This window comes from Neopelma chrysocephalum, unplaced genomic scaffold, assembly GCF_003984885.1.
Source record: "Neopelma chrysocephalum unplaced genomic scaffold, ASM398488v2 Primary Assembly neopelma1_85, whole genome shotgun sequence".
Classification (NCBI taxonomy): Eukaryota; Metazoa; Chordata; class Aves; order Passeriformes; family Pipridae; genus Neopelma; species Neopelma chrysocephalum.
In genome coordinates, this window is record NW_020897747.1 from 1585515 (window position 1) to 1598754 (window position 13240).

Genomic DNA, 13240 nt, shown 5'->3' on the forward strand with positions numbered 1-13240 from the left:
GCCAGCACTGTCCCCAGCTCAGGGGCTGACAGGGCCCATGGCTTGGCCACATTCCCTGACCTTTGTCTCTGCCAGAAGCCGGTTGTGGAGACATTTTACGGCTACGACGACGAAGCTTCCCTGGAGTCAGATGGTTCCTCCATCTCCTACCAAACTGATCGGACAGACCAAACCCCCTGCACTCCTGAGGATGACTTAGAAGAGGTACTCATCAAAAATCCATGTTATTTTTGGTTTGCGAACTCACTGCTAATTTTTAATGGAATTCCTGGTCTGTTCTATCGCTCCTCTCTCACCTCAGACCAAAAAATTAACCATTTATATTAAATTTGATACTGTGCTTGTTGGTTGGTATCTCTGGAACTCAGGTCTTCAGTAATTTCACAGCTCGTAGCCAAGCTGGAAATGATATATCATAAGAATATTAAATTTACAGCAGGTTTATAGGTCAGAGGTCTAAAAAGGCTGAGAAGTCAGACAGTCCTTGGGAGGTCTGGTCACTGTGAGCTTGGCTGCAGGTTTGGGCACGGGTAGTTTGGGTCAGATCCTTCTGTTTGCCCAGAGTAGTGAGGTTTGTGTTTGGGGAAGGAGCAGGAAGCATTCCCCTAAAGCTCCAGGCTCCAGGGAAAGGCTGGTTCCTCGCTGGATTATGGAGGTTGGGCTGTTCTGGAGCTCTCAGTGCAGAGTACACAAAGGTAATACAAATCAAAGAGATTATTATTCCTGGTATTTTACAGGGCTACCCTACAAATGTATTCCTCAGTGTGTGTCAGATCACTGGACCATTACACAGTTCTGGGTTTAACAAGAATCTTGTAACAGACAGAAAATTGCCACTGATGAGGTGCAGCCTTTCCATGGTGCACTGGCTGCAGGTTCTCTGCTGCCCATTCACCTGTGCCATGGACTGTAATTAGATCTGTCAGAGGCAACCTGGACAATCCCTGTCTCCATCATGAGATCTGTGATGGTTACCAGGTGTGTGCTGCACTGCAGGAATCTGAATGCCTTTGTGGATGCATGAGCCTGTTTGTTTTTCCTTCCTTTATGTTTTCCCCTGTTCAGCTGGTGAGGAGTTGGTGCCTGCACCCAGCAACGTAATTTCATTTCATGTTGAGTGAAATATTCCGGTCAGCCTGACATGAAAGCGTTCCATGCTGGATATTGTAAGGAGGGTGAAGAAGATGAAGGGCTCCTTTCATGTTGCTGTCACTGCTCCTACAAGTATTAGCTCTGGATTCGTGTTTTAATAATTGAGTGAGGCTGTCAGGCTTGGCTTCCTCCCCAGACTGGAAACCTTTTGTTGTTTCAAGAAAGTTGTATTTTCACCTTTAATGTGATGTTTTTCCCTGTTACAGTAAGAAAGGGTGATGCATCATTAGTGTGTTATATGGATGGCAAGTTTTTATCTTTTTAAGGCAGGGGATTATCTTTTTATTTCCGTATTGCATTTTCTGGAAGTGTTTAGGGGGGAGAAGAGAAGTAGTCTGAGGGCACATAAACAAGATCCTTAGTGCTGTGCTTCCCAAATTGCATTTCAAAAGTGATCATTTTGGCACTTTTTAGAGAAAACATACCTAATCCACTCTGTGTTTTGGTTGCAGGGCATGGCCAAGGAGGAGACAGAGCTGCGGTTCCGGCAGCTGACCATGGAATACCAGGCCCTGCAACGAGCCTATGCCCTGCTGCAGGAGCAGGTGGGAGGGACCCTGGATGCAGAACGAGAAGTTAAGGTCTACATGGCTTATATTACATGAACATAAAGGGTTGGAATTGTAAGGGGGGGTGAGGGGTCCAACTGTACCTGCTCAGGTTGTTCTCAAGCACACCTGCAGCAGCCAGGCTGGGACTCAGCCAGGGGGGCTTGGCTGGGGGTCTCCGGGGTCCCTCACTCCAACCAGCCTCCCAAGGAAGGGTTTGCTGAGGATCCACCATTGCTGCAGCTGAATCTTTTCACCTCTGATCAGTTTAAGGGAAATCCAGAGAGAAATTTTTATGGGAAATCCTTGAAATTAAGCTCTTTTTCTATAAAGAACTAGGACAGATAGCCTTAAATGTATAATGCGTGGTGTTTAATTCTTTCTGGGATCTGAGAGATTACATGATTCCTCATGAAATGTTTAGAAGGCTTATAGCTGAGATTTTTTTCTCTTAATTAAATTGCAAAGTGCCCTGTGCTGCTCTGCCTGCCCATGTGCTTATGCAGCCCCTGAGGCTCCTGACAGCTGGGCTAAAGTATTGCATTTGTTATGAGTTTGTTGTATGTTACAAGGAGTTAGAAAGGAGTTCTTGGCTGTGAGGGTGGTGAGGCCCTGGCACAGGTTGCCCCATCCCTGGAAGTGTCCAAGGCCAGGTTGGAGGGGGCTTGGGGCAACCTGGTCTAGTGGAAGGTGTCTCTGCCCATGGCAGGGGGTTCGAACCGAACAGCTGATGTTTAACAGGAGAAAGGCACCTGCAGAGCCTTAATTTGGTCCTACATCTGTTGTGTGAAGGTGTTATCCAGGAACACTTAACCGTAGATCAAGGTGAAATGCATGAAAACTGACATTCCCAGACATATTCCCAGAACTGATGTCTGCTCTGACGTGTTAGGGATTGCACTTGGAATGAAAATCGTAGTGAACCAAGATATTCCCAACTAGAAAAGTAACCTGATTTTAATTTTTCCATAGTGAGCAAAAAGAGAGACTAGTGTAGGTCATGCAAACAAGATCATTTTCAGTGTAAATAACAGGATAAAGAGCAGATAAATGATTTGAGGACAGAAAGTGTTCTATAAAACTATTTAATGAATAAGGCAGCTGATAATAACTGCATTTATTCTCCAAACGCGTAGGAAGGTGATGTCTATATAAGTAAGCAAGAGGATACAAGTATAGTAAACAATGACACACAGTACAGGAAGACCCTAAATAGGTACTAAACAGGTAAGGTAGTAAATCACAGATAAGGCAGTAAATCATAGATAAGGTGGTAAAGGCACAGCAATCAATGGAATTTGCCATTCTCCAATGTTATATATGTGGGGTCTGCTCTGAGCTTTTTAACTTGCCCCAGATTTAAGGGAACCAGGTGTGCCCAGAATTGTGGCATACTAATTTTCATTTGTTTTCATAGCGAAATGGCTTTTTACATTCGTCATTTCAGAGCAGGGGGGTTGCTGGCTGCAGCCTGCCGTGACCAGCTGTGAGGAGCCACCTCTGCTTCACTGTTTTGTTAATCTGGACTTAAATCTCGAAATCATTATCCCACCTCACCAACTTTATTTGATTCCTGGCTGATGCTGTGTGCTCAAGTTCATTCTGCCAAAGAACTTTAAAAATCACTTGTTGAAAGTATTTGATGTTTTGAGTATTTTCTATACCTGTGTTAGCTTTGGTCTTTTGGAGAAATTTGGATTTATTTTTGGTTTTGGTGTATTATTTATTGATTCGTTGTTTTTTCCTTTCTCCCTCGTATCCCACAGACACGTGAGCAGCTCCAAGCAGAAATCCACCGGTCCCAGGCTCAGATAGAAGACCTGGAGAAGGCCCTGGCTGAGCAGGGACAGGTAACACCACAAACAACTCCAGCCCTTGTCCTGCCTCCCTGCTGGAGAACCAGAAATGTTCCCAGGTTGCTTCCAGCTTGTGTAGTACTTTTCCAGGCAAAAACCAACCAATCAACCAAACAAACAAAACAAAAAGAAAAATAAACAAAAAATTGTTTGAAGAACTTTAAAATAATATTAAATCATTTCATAGTTGCCTTTCCAGCTTAACCTCCTATTGTTGTTGCCCTTGCTGATAAACAGTGTTCTGGGCTTTGTGGGTTTTATATATCCCCCAGACTAAGAGATTAATTTCCAGATAAGGTTTATTTTGCCTGATCTTCAGAAATATGTCATTTGTATTTAGCAAAATAGAAATTTAATAGTAGACACATAGCTGGAAATATCCCCTTTAAGGCAAATTCTTGATCTGAAAAAGTTTTTTAATCACTGGAATGTTTCCATTCTATTTGCTTACTACAGACTCCATTAAAATAAGATGGTCAAGTTTAGCTTAAGAAGTTATTTTAGGAAACAATGAAGTTACAGTTTCATATGCAGTGTTGCTCTGTCCTTCTATATGTGAGATTTAGTGAAATATTTGCTGCTGTGTTGGTGCTAAACATTGCCAGCTTCACCTTCTGTGTTGGTCCTTTCCTTCCCAAGGACATGAAGTGGATTGAGGAGAAGCAAGCACTCTACAGAAGAAATCAGGAACTGGTAGAAAAGGTGTTCAATGCTTCTATTTGTATTATTCCAATAATATTTGTAGCGAGGCCATGTGAGGACGGTGGCTCTGGGGGAGAGCCCTGTGTCCCCCCCATGGCTGGGGTCATATATCCCTGCTCATGATGATCCTGGGATGGGCTGGGACCCCCAATGCTCCCACTGCCCCGGGGGGGGTGGACTCAGTCCCCAGTGCCCCCAGCCCTGTCCCAGCAGGGTCAGTGCACAGTGGATCAGGAGTGACTCTGCTCACAGTGCTAAGGACGAGTTGCTTTGTCTCTTTTGCAGATCAAACAGATGGAAGCCGAAGAAGCTCGTCTGAAACATGATGTCCAGGACGTGAAGGACCAAAACGAGCTTCTGGAGTTCAGGATCTTGGAGCTGGAAGTGAGCACGTGTGACAGCCACGGTCCTGCCCTGGGCTTTGCGAGCCAGGGCCAGAGGCACTGGTGGTTTGAGAACAGGGGTGTCTGGAGAGGGACACACTGCACTGAGCGAGGCCACAGGCCTTGGTACAAAGTTCTAATAAAAGGGGAAAACCCCAAGCAACCAGGGATCAACACTGATATTCACCATAGATTGTTCTGGCAGTGTTACTGCTTAGGTAGTTTTAAGATCCAGAAAGTTGGCCTGTGCTGTAAATGTGCATTTTATTGTTCTTCTTCTGTCCTGAAAAAGCAAAGAGGTAAAACCAGAATGGATCATCCCTGGGAGACAAAAATAGAAAGGAATTTTTTTTCATTGCCAAAAATGATCACAGTGTTTCACCTCTTGCTAAACCTGCACAGGAGGAATCAGGTGGCCACTGCAGTTACTCCCCTGAGCCTTCTGTTTTCTGTATCCCTACCTGTACAGACAGAACCCAAGAGCTCTTGGAAACTGGTTCTGAAATTCTCTGAGGAGACATTAACAAAGCAGTCACTTACAAACAAAATTTCAATGCAATCTAAATTGTGTATTTATTATGGTATAGTTTTGTTGAAATCTATTGTTGCCCAGAGAGACTGTGGCTGCCCCATCCCTGAAAGTGTTCAAGGCCAAGTTGGACGGGGCTTGGAGCAACTTGGGATAGTGGAAGGTGTCCCTGCCCATGGCACAGGGTGGGATGAGATGGTGTTTAAGGTCCCTTCCAACTGAAACACTTCCATGGCTCTGTGATGTGACTGACACACCAGAGGGGGTAACCAAGGAATTACTGTCCTTTCAGGAGAGGGAGAGACGGTCCCCTGCCATCAACTTCCTGCACGGCCCGTTCACAGAGGGGAAGAGCCCCCTCCAGGTGTACTGCGAGGCAGAAGGTGTAACAGTAAGGGATTCTCCTTTCCTATCCTCCTCTCCCTAAACAAAATCAGACACTCTGTGCTGACTCCTGGTTCTCCATTTCTCTCTTGTCAGGACATAGTAGTAGCAGAGCTGATGAAAAAATTGGACATTTTAGGGGATAACGCCGTAAGTGTATGTTCCTTTAATAAATTGTGCATGCTTTGGGGAATACTTGTCCTCCTGTCAAGCGAGCAAGGCCGCCTGGGCTTGGTGCTGCACAGCCTGTCCTGCTCTGTTTGGGCTGCAAGAGAAGCATTTTCTGGCTTTTTAAGGTTTTGTTACCAGCCTGCTGAAGTGCCACACAGGGGCTCAATGTCACCATTTTGGTCTTAATATTTCTGTTATTTAGAAAATAATGTTGGTGTTTGGTGTTTTCTGGCCACTGGTCACATGGTTTCTTGATTTGCTTGCTCTGCGTTTGCTTTGCTTTTGCATTTCAGCAACTGCTGTGTTTTAATTTTGTTTAATGACCTATAAACCCTTGATAGTAACCAGGACATTAAACAAGAGGTAAGCAAATAATAAGAAATTTGCAAGTGTTTTCCTTCAGCAAGTGGCAGTGACTAATCACACAAATGGTTGTGTGCATGGGAGATCCATGTGTCCTTGTGTATCTTCTCCTGTGCTCTCCTCTCTCAGCAGAGCACCCGGGGCTGTGAGGGGCCAAGGAAAGCAGAGCCCTCTCCAGCCCAGGGTCTTAGAGAGCCCTCATCCACTCTGGGGTCTTCCTAGGGGACCCCACCACCTTCACTGGGGCTGCAGAAAGATCTCCACCGTTCTCACAGCTCTGCACCTGGGCTGCACCCCAGCTCTCTCTGTGCCTCTGGACAGGTTGGATAACATGGAAACACCATTCCCAGGGCTGCAGGGCAGCCTGGAAGTAACAGAACTATAAGTACCTGAGGGTGGTGAGGCCCTGGCACAGGTTGCCCAGAGAAGCTGTGGCTACCCCATCCCTGGAAGTGTCCAAGGCCAGGTTGGATGGGGCTTGGAGCAACCTGGGATAGTGGAAGGTTGTCCCTGCCCATGGCAGGGGAGTTGGAATGAGATGGGGTTTAAGGTCCTTTCCAACCCAAACCAGTCTGGGATTCTACAGTTCTATCCCTGCTGGACAGCACTGTCACTGTCCCCAGGCTGTGCCTTGAATTGAAGCTCATCACAGTCACCCTGATCACCACCTTGACCCTGCCCCGCAGGCTGATGCTGCTCTGGGTCCGGACAGAAGCGAGACCCAGCCGAGGGGATTCCCTTCTCCTGTTGTATCTGTGTCAGACTGAAGTTTGGGATGAAATGCAAACCTCTGTTTCACTACTTTGATTTTATTAAAAAGCAAAAGAAGATGGATGGAATAGCCAACATCTCAACAAATGCTTCCCAAAATCACGGCTTGGCTGGCAAAGTGAGGATTGTGCATGGGATGGACACTGTGTCTCTTCTCTCAGTGGCACTTTGTGCTGAGCTTGATCTTGTCCTGTGTAGCTATGTGTTTACTCTCTTTTGGGTAAAAATAGATCCAGTGTCACCTTTTTTATTTGGTAAATATGAGAATTTTAGGAGAATTAACTCCGTGTATGATAAGGATTCGATATGAATATTGACAATGGCTTTTACAACAATGTTGCATTACAATACTAATTTTCTCTGCCTTGGTTTATTGTTCCTTAAACATATTTAATTTCAGATTTATGTAATACTGCAGTGGCCTAAGTAGTGGGTTAATAACAAGACACTGGGATTTTTTCTAATTGTATTTTGTTTTGATGCAGAATCTGACCAACGAAGAGCAAGTGGTCATCATACAAGCAAGGACTGTCCTCACGTTGGCTGAAAAGGTAATAACCAGGGCATCACTCCTCAGTACATGTGTGTCTCTCAGAATACACACTGGTGATGTAGATGATCGCTCCACCACAAAACGCCACAATGCTTTATGTGTAATTACACTAGTTTTTGTCAAAGTAAAGGTAACATTTTGGCAATGCAGACATTGCTTAATTTAAAATGGTACTGAACTAACAAAGCAATGTCAGAAGGTAATGGCCAGGCTTTGAAATACACCATTTTTTCATCACCAATATATAGAAAAGAAAAATATAATTGTATAGTTAATTTTGCTTTTATTTGAGTACTTGTGTGCTGACACACCCTGAGTCCCAGGGAAGCTGGGCTCACAGGGTGTGCCCTGCTCAGGCTTGGCTCTGCTCTCTGTCTGTGCAGTGGCTCCAGCAGATCGAGGTGACGGAGTCGGCGCTGCAGCAGAAAATGCTGGACCTGGAAAACGAGAAGGTACCGGGGAAGGAGCAGCAGGGGAGGGGCTGGAGGACCCCTGGTGGGGTGTGGTGGTCACTGACAGCCCCTTCCTTGGTCCCCAGGAGCTGTTCAGCAAACAAAAGGGCTACCTGGACGATGAGCTGGACTTCAGGAAGCAGTCCCTGGACCAGGCCCACAAGGTGAGGGACATCAGTCTTGACTGAGTTATTACACCTCAATTAACTCACCTGGTGTGATGTGTGTGGTCTGTTCCCTGTAGACACTCTCTGCTCATGGAGTGTGACAGGCTGAGTGTTAGCCAGATCCTCTGCACCCTGAGCTGACCATGAGTTCCTCATGAACAGAATTCCCTGGATTTGGGCGGCACTTGCAGGTTTAGGAAATACAAGTTTTAATTCACCAGAGGTTTTAGTAAAGGAGTGGTAAGGAAATTATGTTTTCAGTAACTTTTCTTTCCAAAATAGATATTTTAACCTAGACATTTCCTTGGATCTTGGATTACAGCCTCTGTAACCAAAGCAGCTGGAGGGATTCTGGGATTCTGTAAGTTCAAAATGAAACTACTCTTAGGTCAGGCTCATCATTAGCTGATCCTAAGGCATTTCACCCATCCCTTCAGTCATCAGCTGTCTTGTTTCCTTCAGAGAGGGAAAGGTTTAATATATATTCACAAAAGACATGAATGCATAAATTTTCATCTCTATTTAATTTTTGCAGTTCTGTGTAAACCTTGAGCACAGTTACACTTTCTGAGGAGCAATGAGTATTTAGGGCTGGTTCTGGATCCTGTTATCTATTTGTATCTCAAACCATTTGGGGGAGCTTTTACTCCATACACTCTCTGTCCTGTGAGGGTGATTTTTATGACTGATTTTGCCAGATGCTGAGCTGTCTCTGGAACCAATGCACAGTAGAAACCCTGGGAACTACACAAGCACCCCTTACCTGTGGTCTCAGCCTTATCTTACAGGGGAAGTTCCCTGCACATGGCAGGGGGTGGAACAAAATGTTCTTTAACATCTCTCCCAACCCAAACCAGTCTGGGATTCTGTGATTCCATGATCTCTTGCAGCACTGAGATGCCCTAAGAAGCTGTTTGGTGCAGCCAAAGGGAGAGTCTGTAGGACTCATCCTCACAGTTAAGCCCTGAGAGCAGAGATCTGCTGGGTCTTGGGTGAGTTCTGAACAGAGCCAGAAATCTGTGTGGAAACTCACAACAGCAGCAGAGTGGAAAAAGCATATGGCATCACTTGAAACTCCTGGGAATGTCATGGAGTATGCAGGAGAGCTCAGACATGGAGCCATTGCTGTGGATTCAGGTGTCCCTCAGCACCCCTGCAGCTCACAGCCATGAGATGGATCTCCCAGTCCAGGATCCCAAATTTACCAAAGGGCCCAACAACAGTTCAGCTCCTCAGCTCTGCTGCTCATGGAGAAGGAGTGAGTGCAATGACTCTGTGCAGCCCATGCAGAGGGGGCAGAGGGTTATTTGATTTTCCTGTATTTTTTGAAGGCATCACACACATGTCCCAGGCACAGCGCTGGGCTTTGCTCCCGGGCACAAATGCAGCCTGAAAGCAACAGAAAGCTTTGTTCTGCCCCACAATTCGAGTGGCAAAAGCTCTTCTGCTTTATAAAATTTGCTTCACTTCCATGCTTCTTTTGTGCCCCTGGAGATGGGAGCTGCTAATCACCATCCCTCCTGAACTGGAGCCAACAAGATTACCAGCCGGAACCGCTAATCTGTCTGCATGGTTCTCACTCCAGTGGCTGCTGGAGGGGATTCTGCTCCAAAAAGCACTTGGCTCACACTGCTGCTGCTCTGGAGACAGGGAATGTGCTCAGGCCCAGCAGTTTGGGGCCAAGCACAAACCCATGTCTCAAGTAACAGCGTTTTGTTGGGACAAGGTTAGTGAGGGTGTTGGGGTTGTTTTAAAATGCGAAAGCAGAATCTTCTCCTGAGATCTGATGTGATCTTCCCCACGGAGGTGGGTTATCATTAGTGCTGTAACTTCTGCCAGGGTGTCACTGTCCCTGTGAGTGTGTTCTGCTGTCCTGGCTCTGCTAAGCCATCGTGAGGAAACACCATCAGCAGCCTCGGGTGGAGAAACATGATTTTGAATTGAGCTGAATTATCACAACAGGCACTGGGGGGCTTTAAAAGCCATGTCCCCAGTCTGGCACTGGAGGACATGGGTTAGTGGTGGCCTTGACAGTGCTGAGGGAATGGTTGGACTTGATGGACCTTGAGGACTTTTCCAGCCACAAGAATTCTGTGGTTCTACTGCAGTGGGGTTCTTCTGAGGCCAGGGAAAGCTTTGCAAGATGCCACCAGCTCTGGAGAGGGTGTGCAGAGGTGCCATCAGTTGCTGTCCTTTGTCTTGCTCTGTATCAAACTTGCTGAAAAAGATTGCAGCTTGCTTTTGGCTTGTCTGAGGGAATAGCATTTATCTTGGATTCCAAAGCAGAAGACATTGTCTGGCAAGGCCACCTGCCCTAGGAGGGTGCCAGGCTCAGTGACCCTGGGGAAACACTGCCAGCCCATTTCCCATGCACTTCTCCATCTCAGTGAATCCAGAGGGCTCATCCGCCTGCGTGAGGCGCCCTTTCTGACACAGTGAAGGCTCTGCAGCCTGAGACTGCAGGAGCAGAGCCCAGCTACCAGACAGGTTCATTTCCTTGAGCATGAAGCCTCTCAGAGCTGAGAGCTCTGCCAGAGGAAGGGCTGGGAACGCCTTCCCACAAAGCATTTCAGCTGGTTGGTACAAAATCTGCACACACACAGCAGGGAGTTGTTTCTTCCTGGCAGGAGCATGGACTGGTCCTGCCGTGTTCTCTGCTGCTGTGAACTGGAGAGATGGGAAAGGGGAACCGAGGGACTGAAAACTACATGTAAAAAGTATCTGTAACTCACAAAATGAGTCTTCTTTGAATGTCCCTTCTCCCTTTTCCCTTCTCTCTATTCCCTTCTTCCTTTCCCCCTTCCTTTCTTTTTTTTCCTTTTCCCTTCTCTCCCCACGGCCATCTCCCACCCCCAGGAAGGATAAGCTGACCCCCACACATGTATGAGGGGCAGACTGCACTGGGCCCAGAGCTGTTCCAGTTCCGGTGCTACTCAGAACCCCCTGGGATAAAGGCAGCCTGAAGTATTTTCCCTTTGGATTGAGTTTTACGTGCTGTCCTGTGTGGGAGGCTCAGCACACAAACCCCTCCACTGCTCCCACTGCCTTACCTGGATGTTCAGTTCCTCACAAACTCCTCACCCCACCAGGGACAAGGTCGAGCTGACAGCCTTATATTGTTTTTGATTAGCAAATTCTGGAATTAGAAGCCATGCTCTATGATGCCCTGCAGCAAGAAGCTGGAGCCAAAATTTCCGAACTTCTTTCAGAAGAGGAGAAGGAGAAGCTGAAGAGCGCCGTGGAGCAATGGAAGCGGCAGGTGATGAGTGAGCTCCGGGAGAGGGACGCCCAAATCCTGCGGGAAAGGATGGAGCTCATTCAGCACGCACAGCAGGTGGGCAGAGGGGCAGGACAGGGCGGGATCCAGGGTGGGACGGTCCCTGTGAGCACCAGCCTCTCCTGTGAGCACCAGCCTCTCCTCCTAGAGCTGTCCCACCACTGGCTGGTCCTGGGGCAGATGTTGGTTGGCCTTGGATAACCCTGCACCTTGGATAACCCGGCATCTTGGTTTTCCTGACCTCGTCACCCACAGTGACATTCACAGAGGACTCACCTGCAGCTTAATACCCAATGTATTTTTGGTAGAAGCACAGCACATCCAATTTATATCCCCCAAACTAATGCATCTTCTGGGTACATCTGTTATTTGATTGGTTAATAAATATTTTTTTATTTGAAATCTGACAGAGAATTAAAGAGCTAGAAGAAAGAATTGAAGGCCAAAAAAGACAAATAAAAGAGTTAGAGGAAAAGGTAAGGTCATGCAGCTGGGACAGCTGCTGTGTGTGCACATGACCATTATTCATTTCACCTGGGCTAAGGAAATGTCCTTAGAGAGCTCGTGTGTGCAGTGCAGAGAGAAAGTGGGAGAGCTCCAGGAAACCAGTTTGCACTTGGATCAGTCCCTCTGGGAAGGACAGGTTGACTGCTTAAATTGAATCATTCCTTTTGCTGTCCTTCAGTGAAGTCCATAATGCAGGACTTGGCAGAGATGGGGGTCCATCCACCCTGGGAAGGGAGAGAGCGAGGGTTGAGGTCAGCAGGTGCTCTGGGGAAGGAGCCAGGATCTTTGCTCCCTCCCTCCCATCTCCAGCATCTTCCCGTGCAGCTGCATGGACCAGCCTTTCCCAGCAGGAATGAGGAGCCTCGCCCTCGTGCCCTCACCTGCAGCCACAGCCCTCACTGCCACTGCAGTTCCTGTCTTTGGCCTTTCTCCAGTCAGAACTGATGTATTTGACCCCAAAATTGGCCTCAGCTGAACACACCCATTTCCAGTGACATGGCCATGGGACAGCTTGGTCAGGGCCAACAGGGCTGAGCTGGACTTGCACTTGAGACTGAACCCAAACCTCATCAGGGTTGGGTTTGGGGGCTTTTGAGATGTCAGAAGAATTCAGATGATGTTTTCCCTGAGCCTGTGACTGGGCTGGGTTCAGGAGGCAGGGGATGACTGTCACCAGTCCAAGCAACAAATGGGCTCTGGTGAGCTGAGTGGAGCCCCGAGCCCTTGGACCCAACTTCACACTCCATATTTCCTCTCACCTGGGAGTTTTGTTGCACTCTGTCTGTAACCACAGCTTTTTCTCAGCTAAACACACTGTAAACTCTTAATCTCTTTCTTCTCTTCCATTTTTTTCCTCTCTTCCCTCCCCTTTTCAGTTTTTATTTTTGTTTTTATTTTTCTCTTTAGCTTTCATTCTTTGGTCATAGCCCTTCAGGCCCCATGCACAAGGTAAGCCCTCGGGTCACCTCTGGTCTCTCTTCTTCTTCTCATAAAGCATCAGAGCCTTCCCTTTGCTGTATTGGCAGGATTGGAGGGTCTCCTGGGCACCCCAGAGAACCTAAAAATGGAAATCTTCAAAGCCTTTAAAAACCATGAAATCTGGGCACCAGCAGAAAAAATCTTGTCAAATAGAATTTCCTTCTTTAGAGGGAAGGACAAGGAAAAGGAAAAATTCAGCAGGCTTAAAAAAGAAACAGGGAAAACACCCATTCTATGCTTATTCATGACTTCATCAGAGGTTGCTCCAGCTGATCCTTGCTGGAAATCCATGGAAGCCTCAGCCCCTCTCCCTGCATGGGTGGGGTCTGACCTGCTCACAGCCAGGAAGCTTGTCCTACCTCCAGGACAGCAACCAGAGGGGTTTGGGGAGAACATGGCATTTATAAGGGTGTGTTCCTCCAAGCATTGTGCCACAGGCCCCTGGGT

The 13240-nt window shown here is 47.1% G+C and overlaps 1 protein-coding gene across 20 annotated transcripts in view; it reads left to right on the plus strand.

Annotated features, from left to right (window-relative positions):
• The window catches only part of JAKMIP3 (Janus kinase and microtubule interacting protein 3), a 69551-nt gene that overhangs the window by 42200 nt on the left and 14111 nt on the right, over positions 1-13240 (plus strand). For 10 of the 20 annotated variants that reach the window (XM_027692239.1, XM_027692233.1, XM_027692251.1 and 7 more), the window contains 13 exons: positions 76-204; positions 1605-1733; positions 3467-3550; positions 4196-4258; positions 4544-4642; positions 5463-5561; positions 5651-5710; positions 7345-7410; positions 7796-7864; positions 7951-8028; positions 11162-11365; positions 11719-11784; positions 12722-12763. In XM_027692239.1, coding sequence (XP_027548040.1) covers positions 76-204; positions 1605-1733; positions 3467-3550; positions 4196-4258; positions 4544-4642; positions 5463-5561; positions 5651-5710; positions 7345-7410; positions 7796-7864; positions 7951-8028; positions 11162-11365; positions 11719-11784; positions 12722-12763 — 1188 coding nt within the window. Of the gene's footprint in view, positions 1-75; positions 205-1604; positions 1734-3466; positions 3551-4195; positions 4259-4543; positions 4643-5462; positions 5562-5650; positions 5711-7344; positions 7411-7795; positions 7865-7950; positions 8029-11161; positions 11366-11718; positions 11785-12690; positions 12764-13240 lie in introns of all 20 variants that reach the window. The other 10 variants (XM_027692248.1, XM_027692254.1, XM_027692245.1 and 7 more) reach the window with 9 other exon arrangements.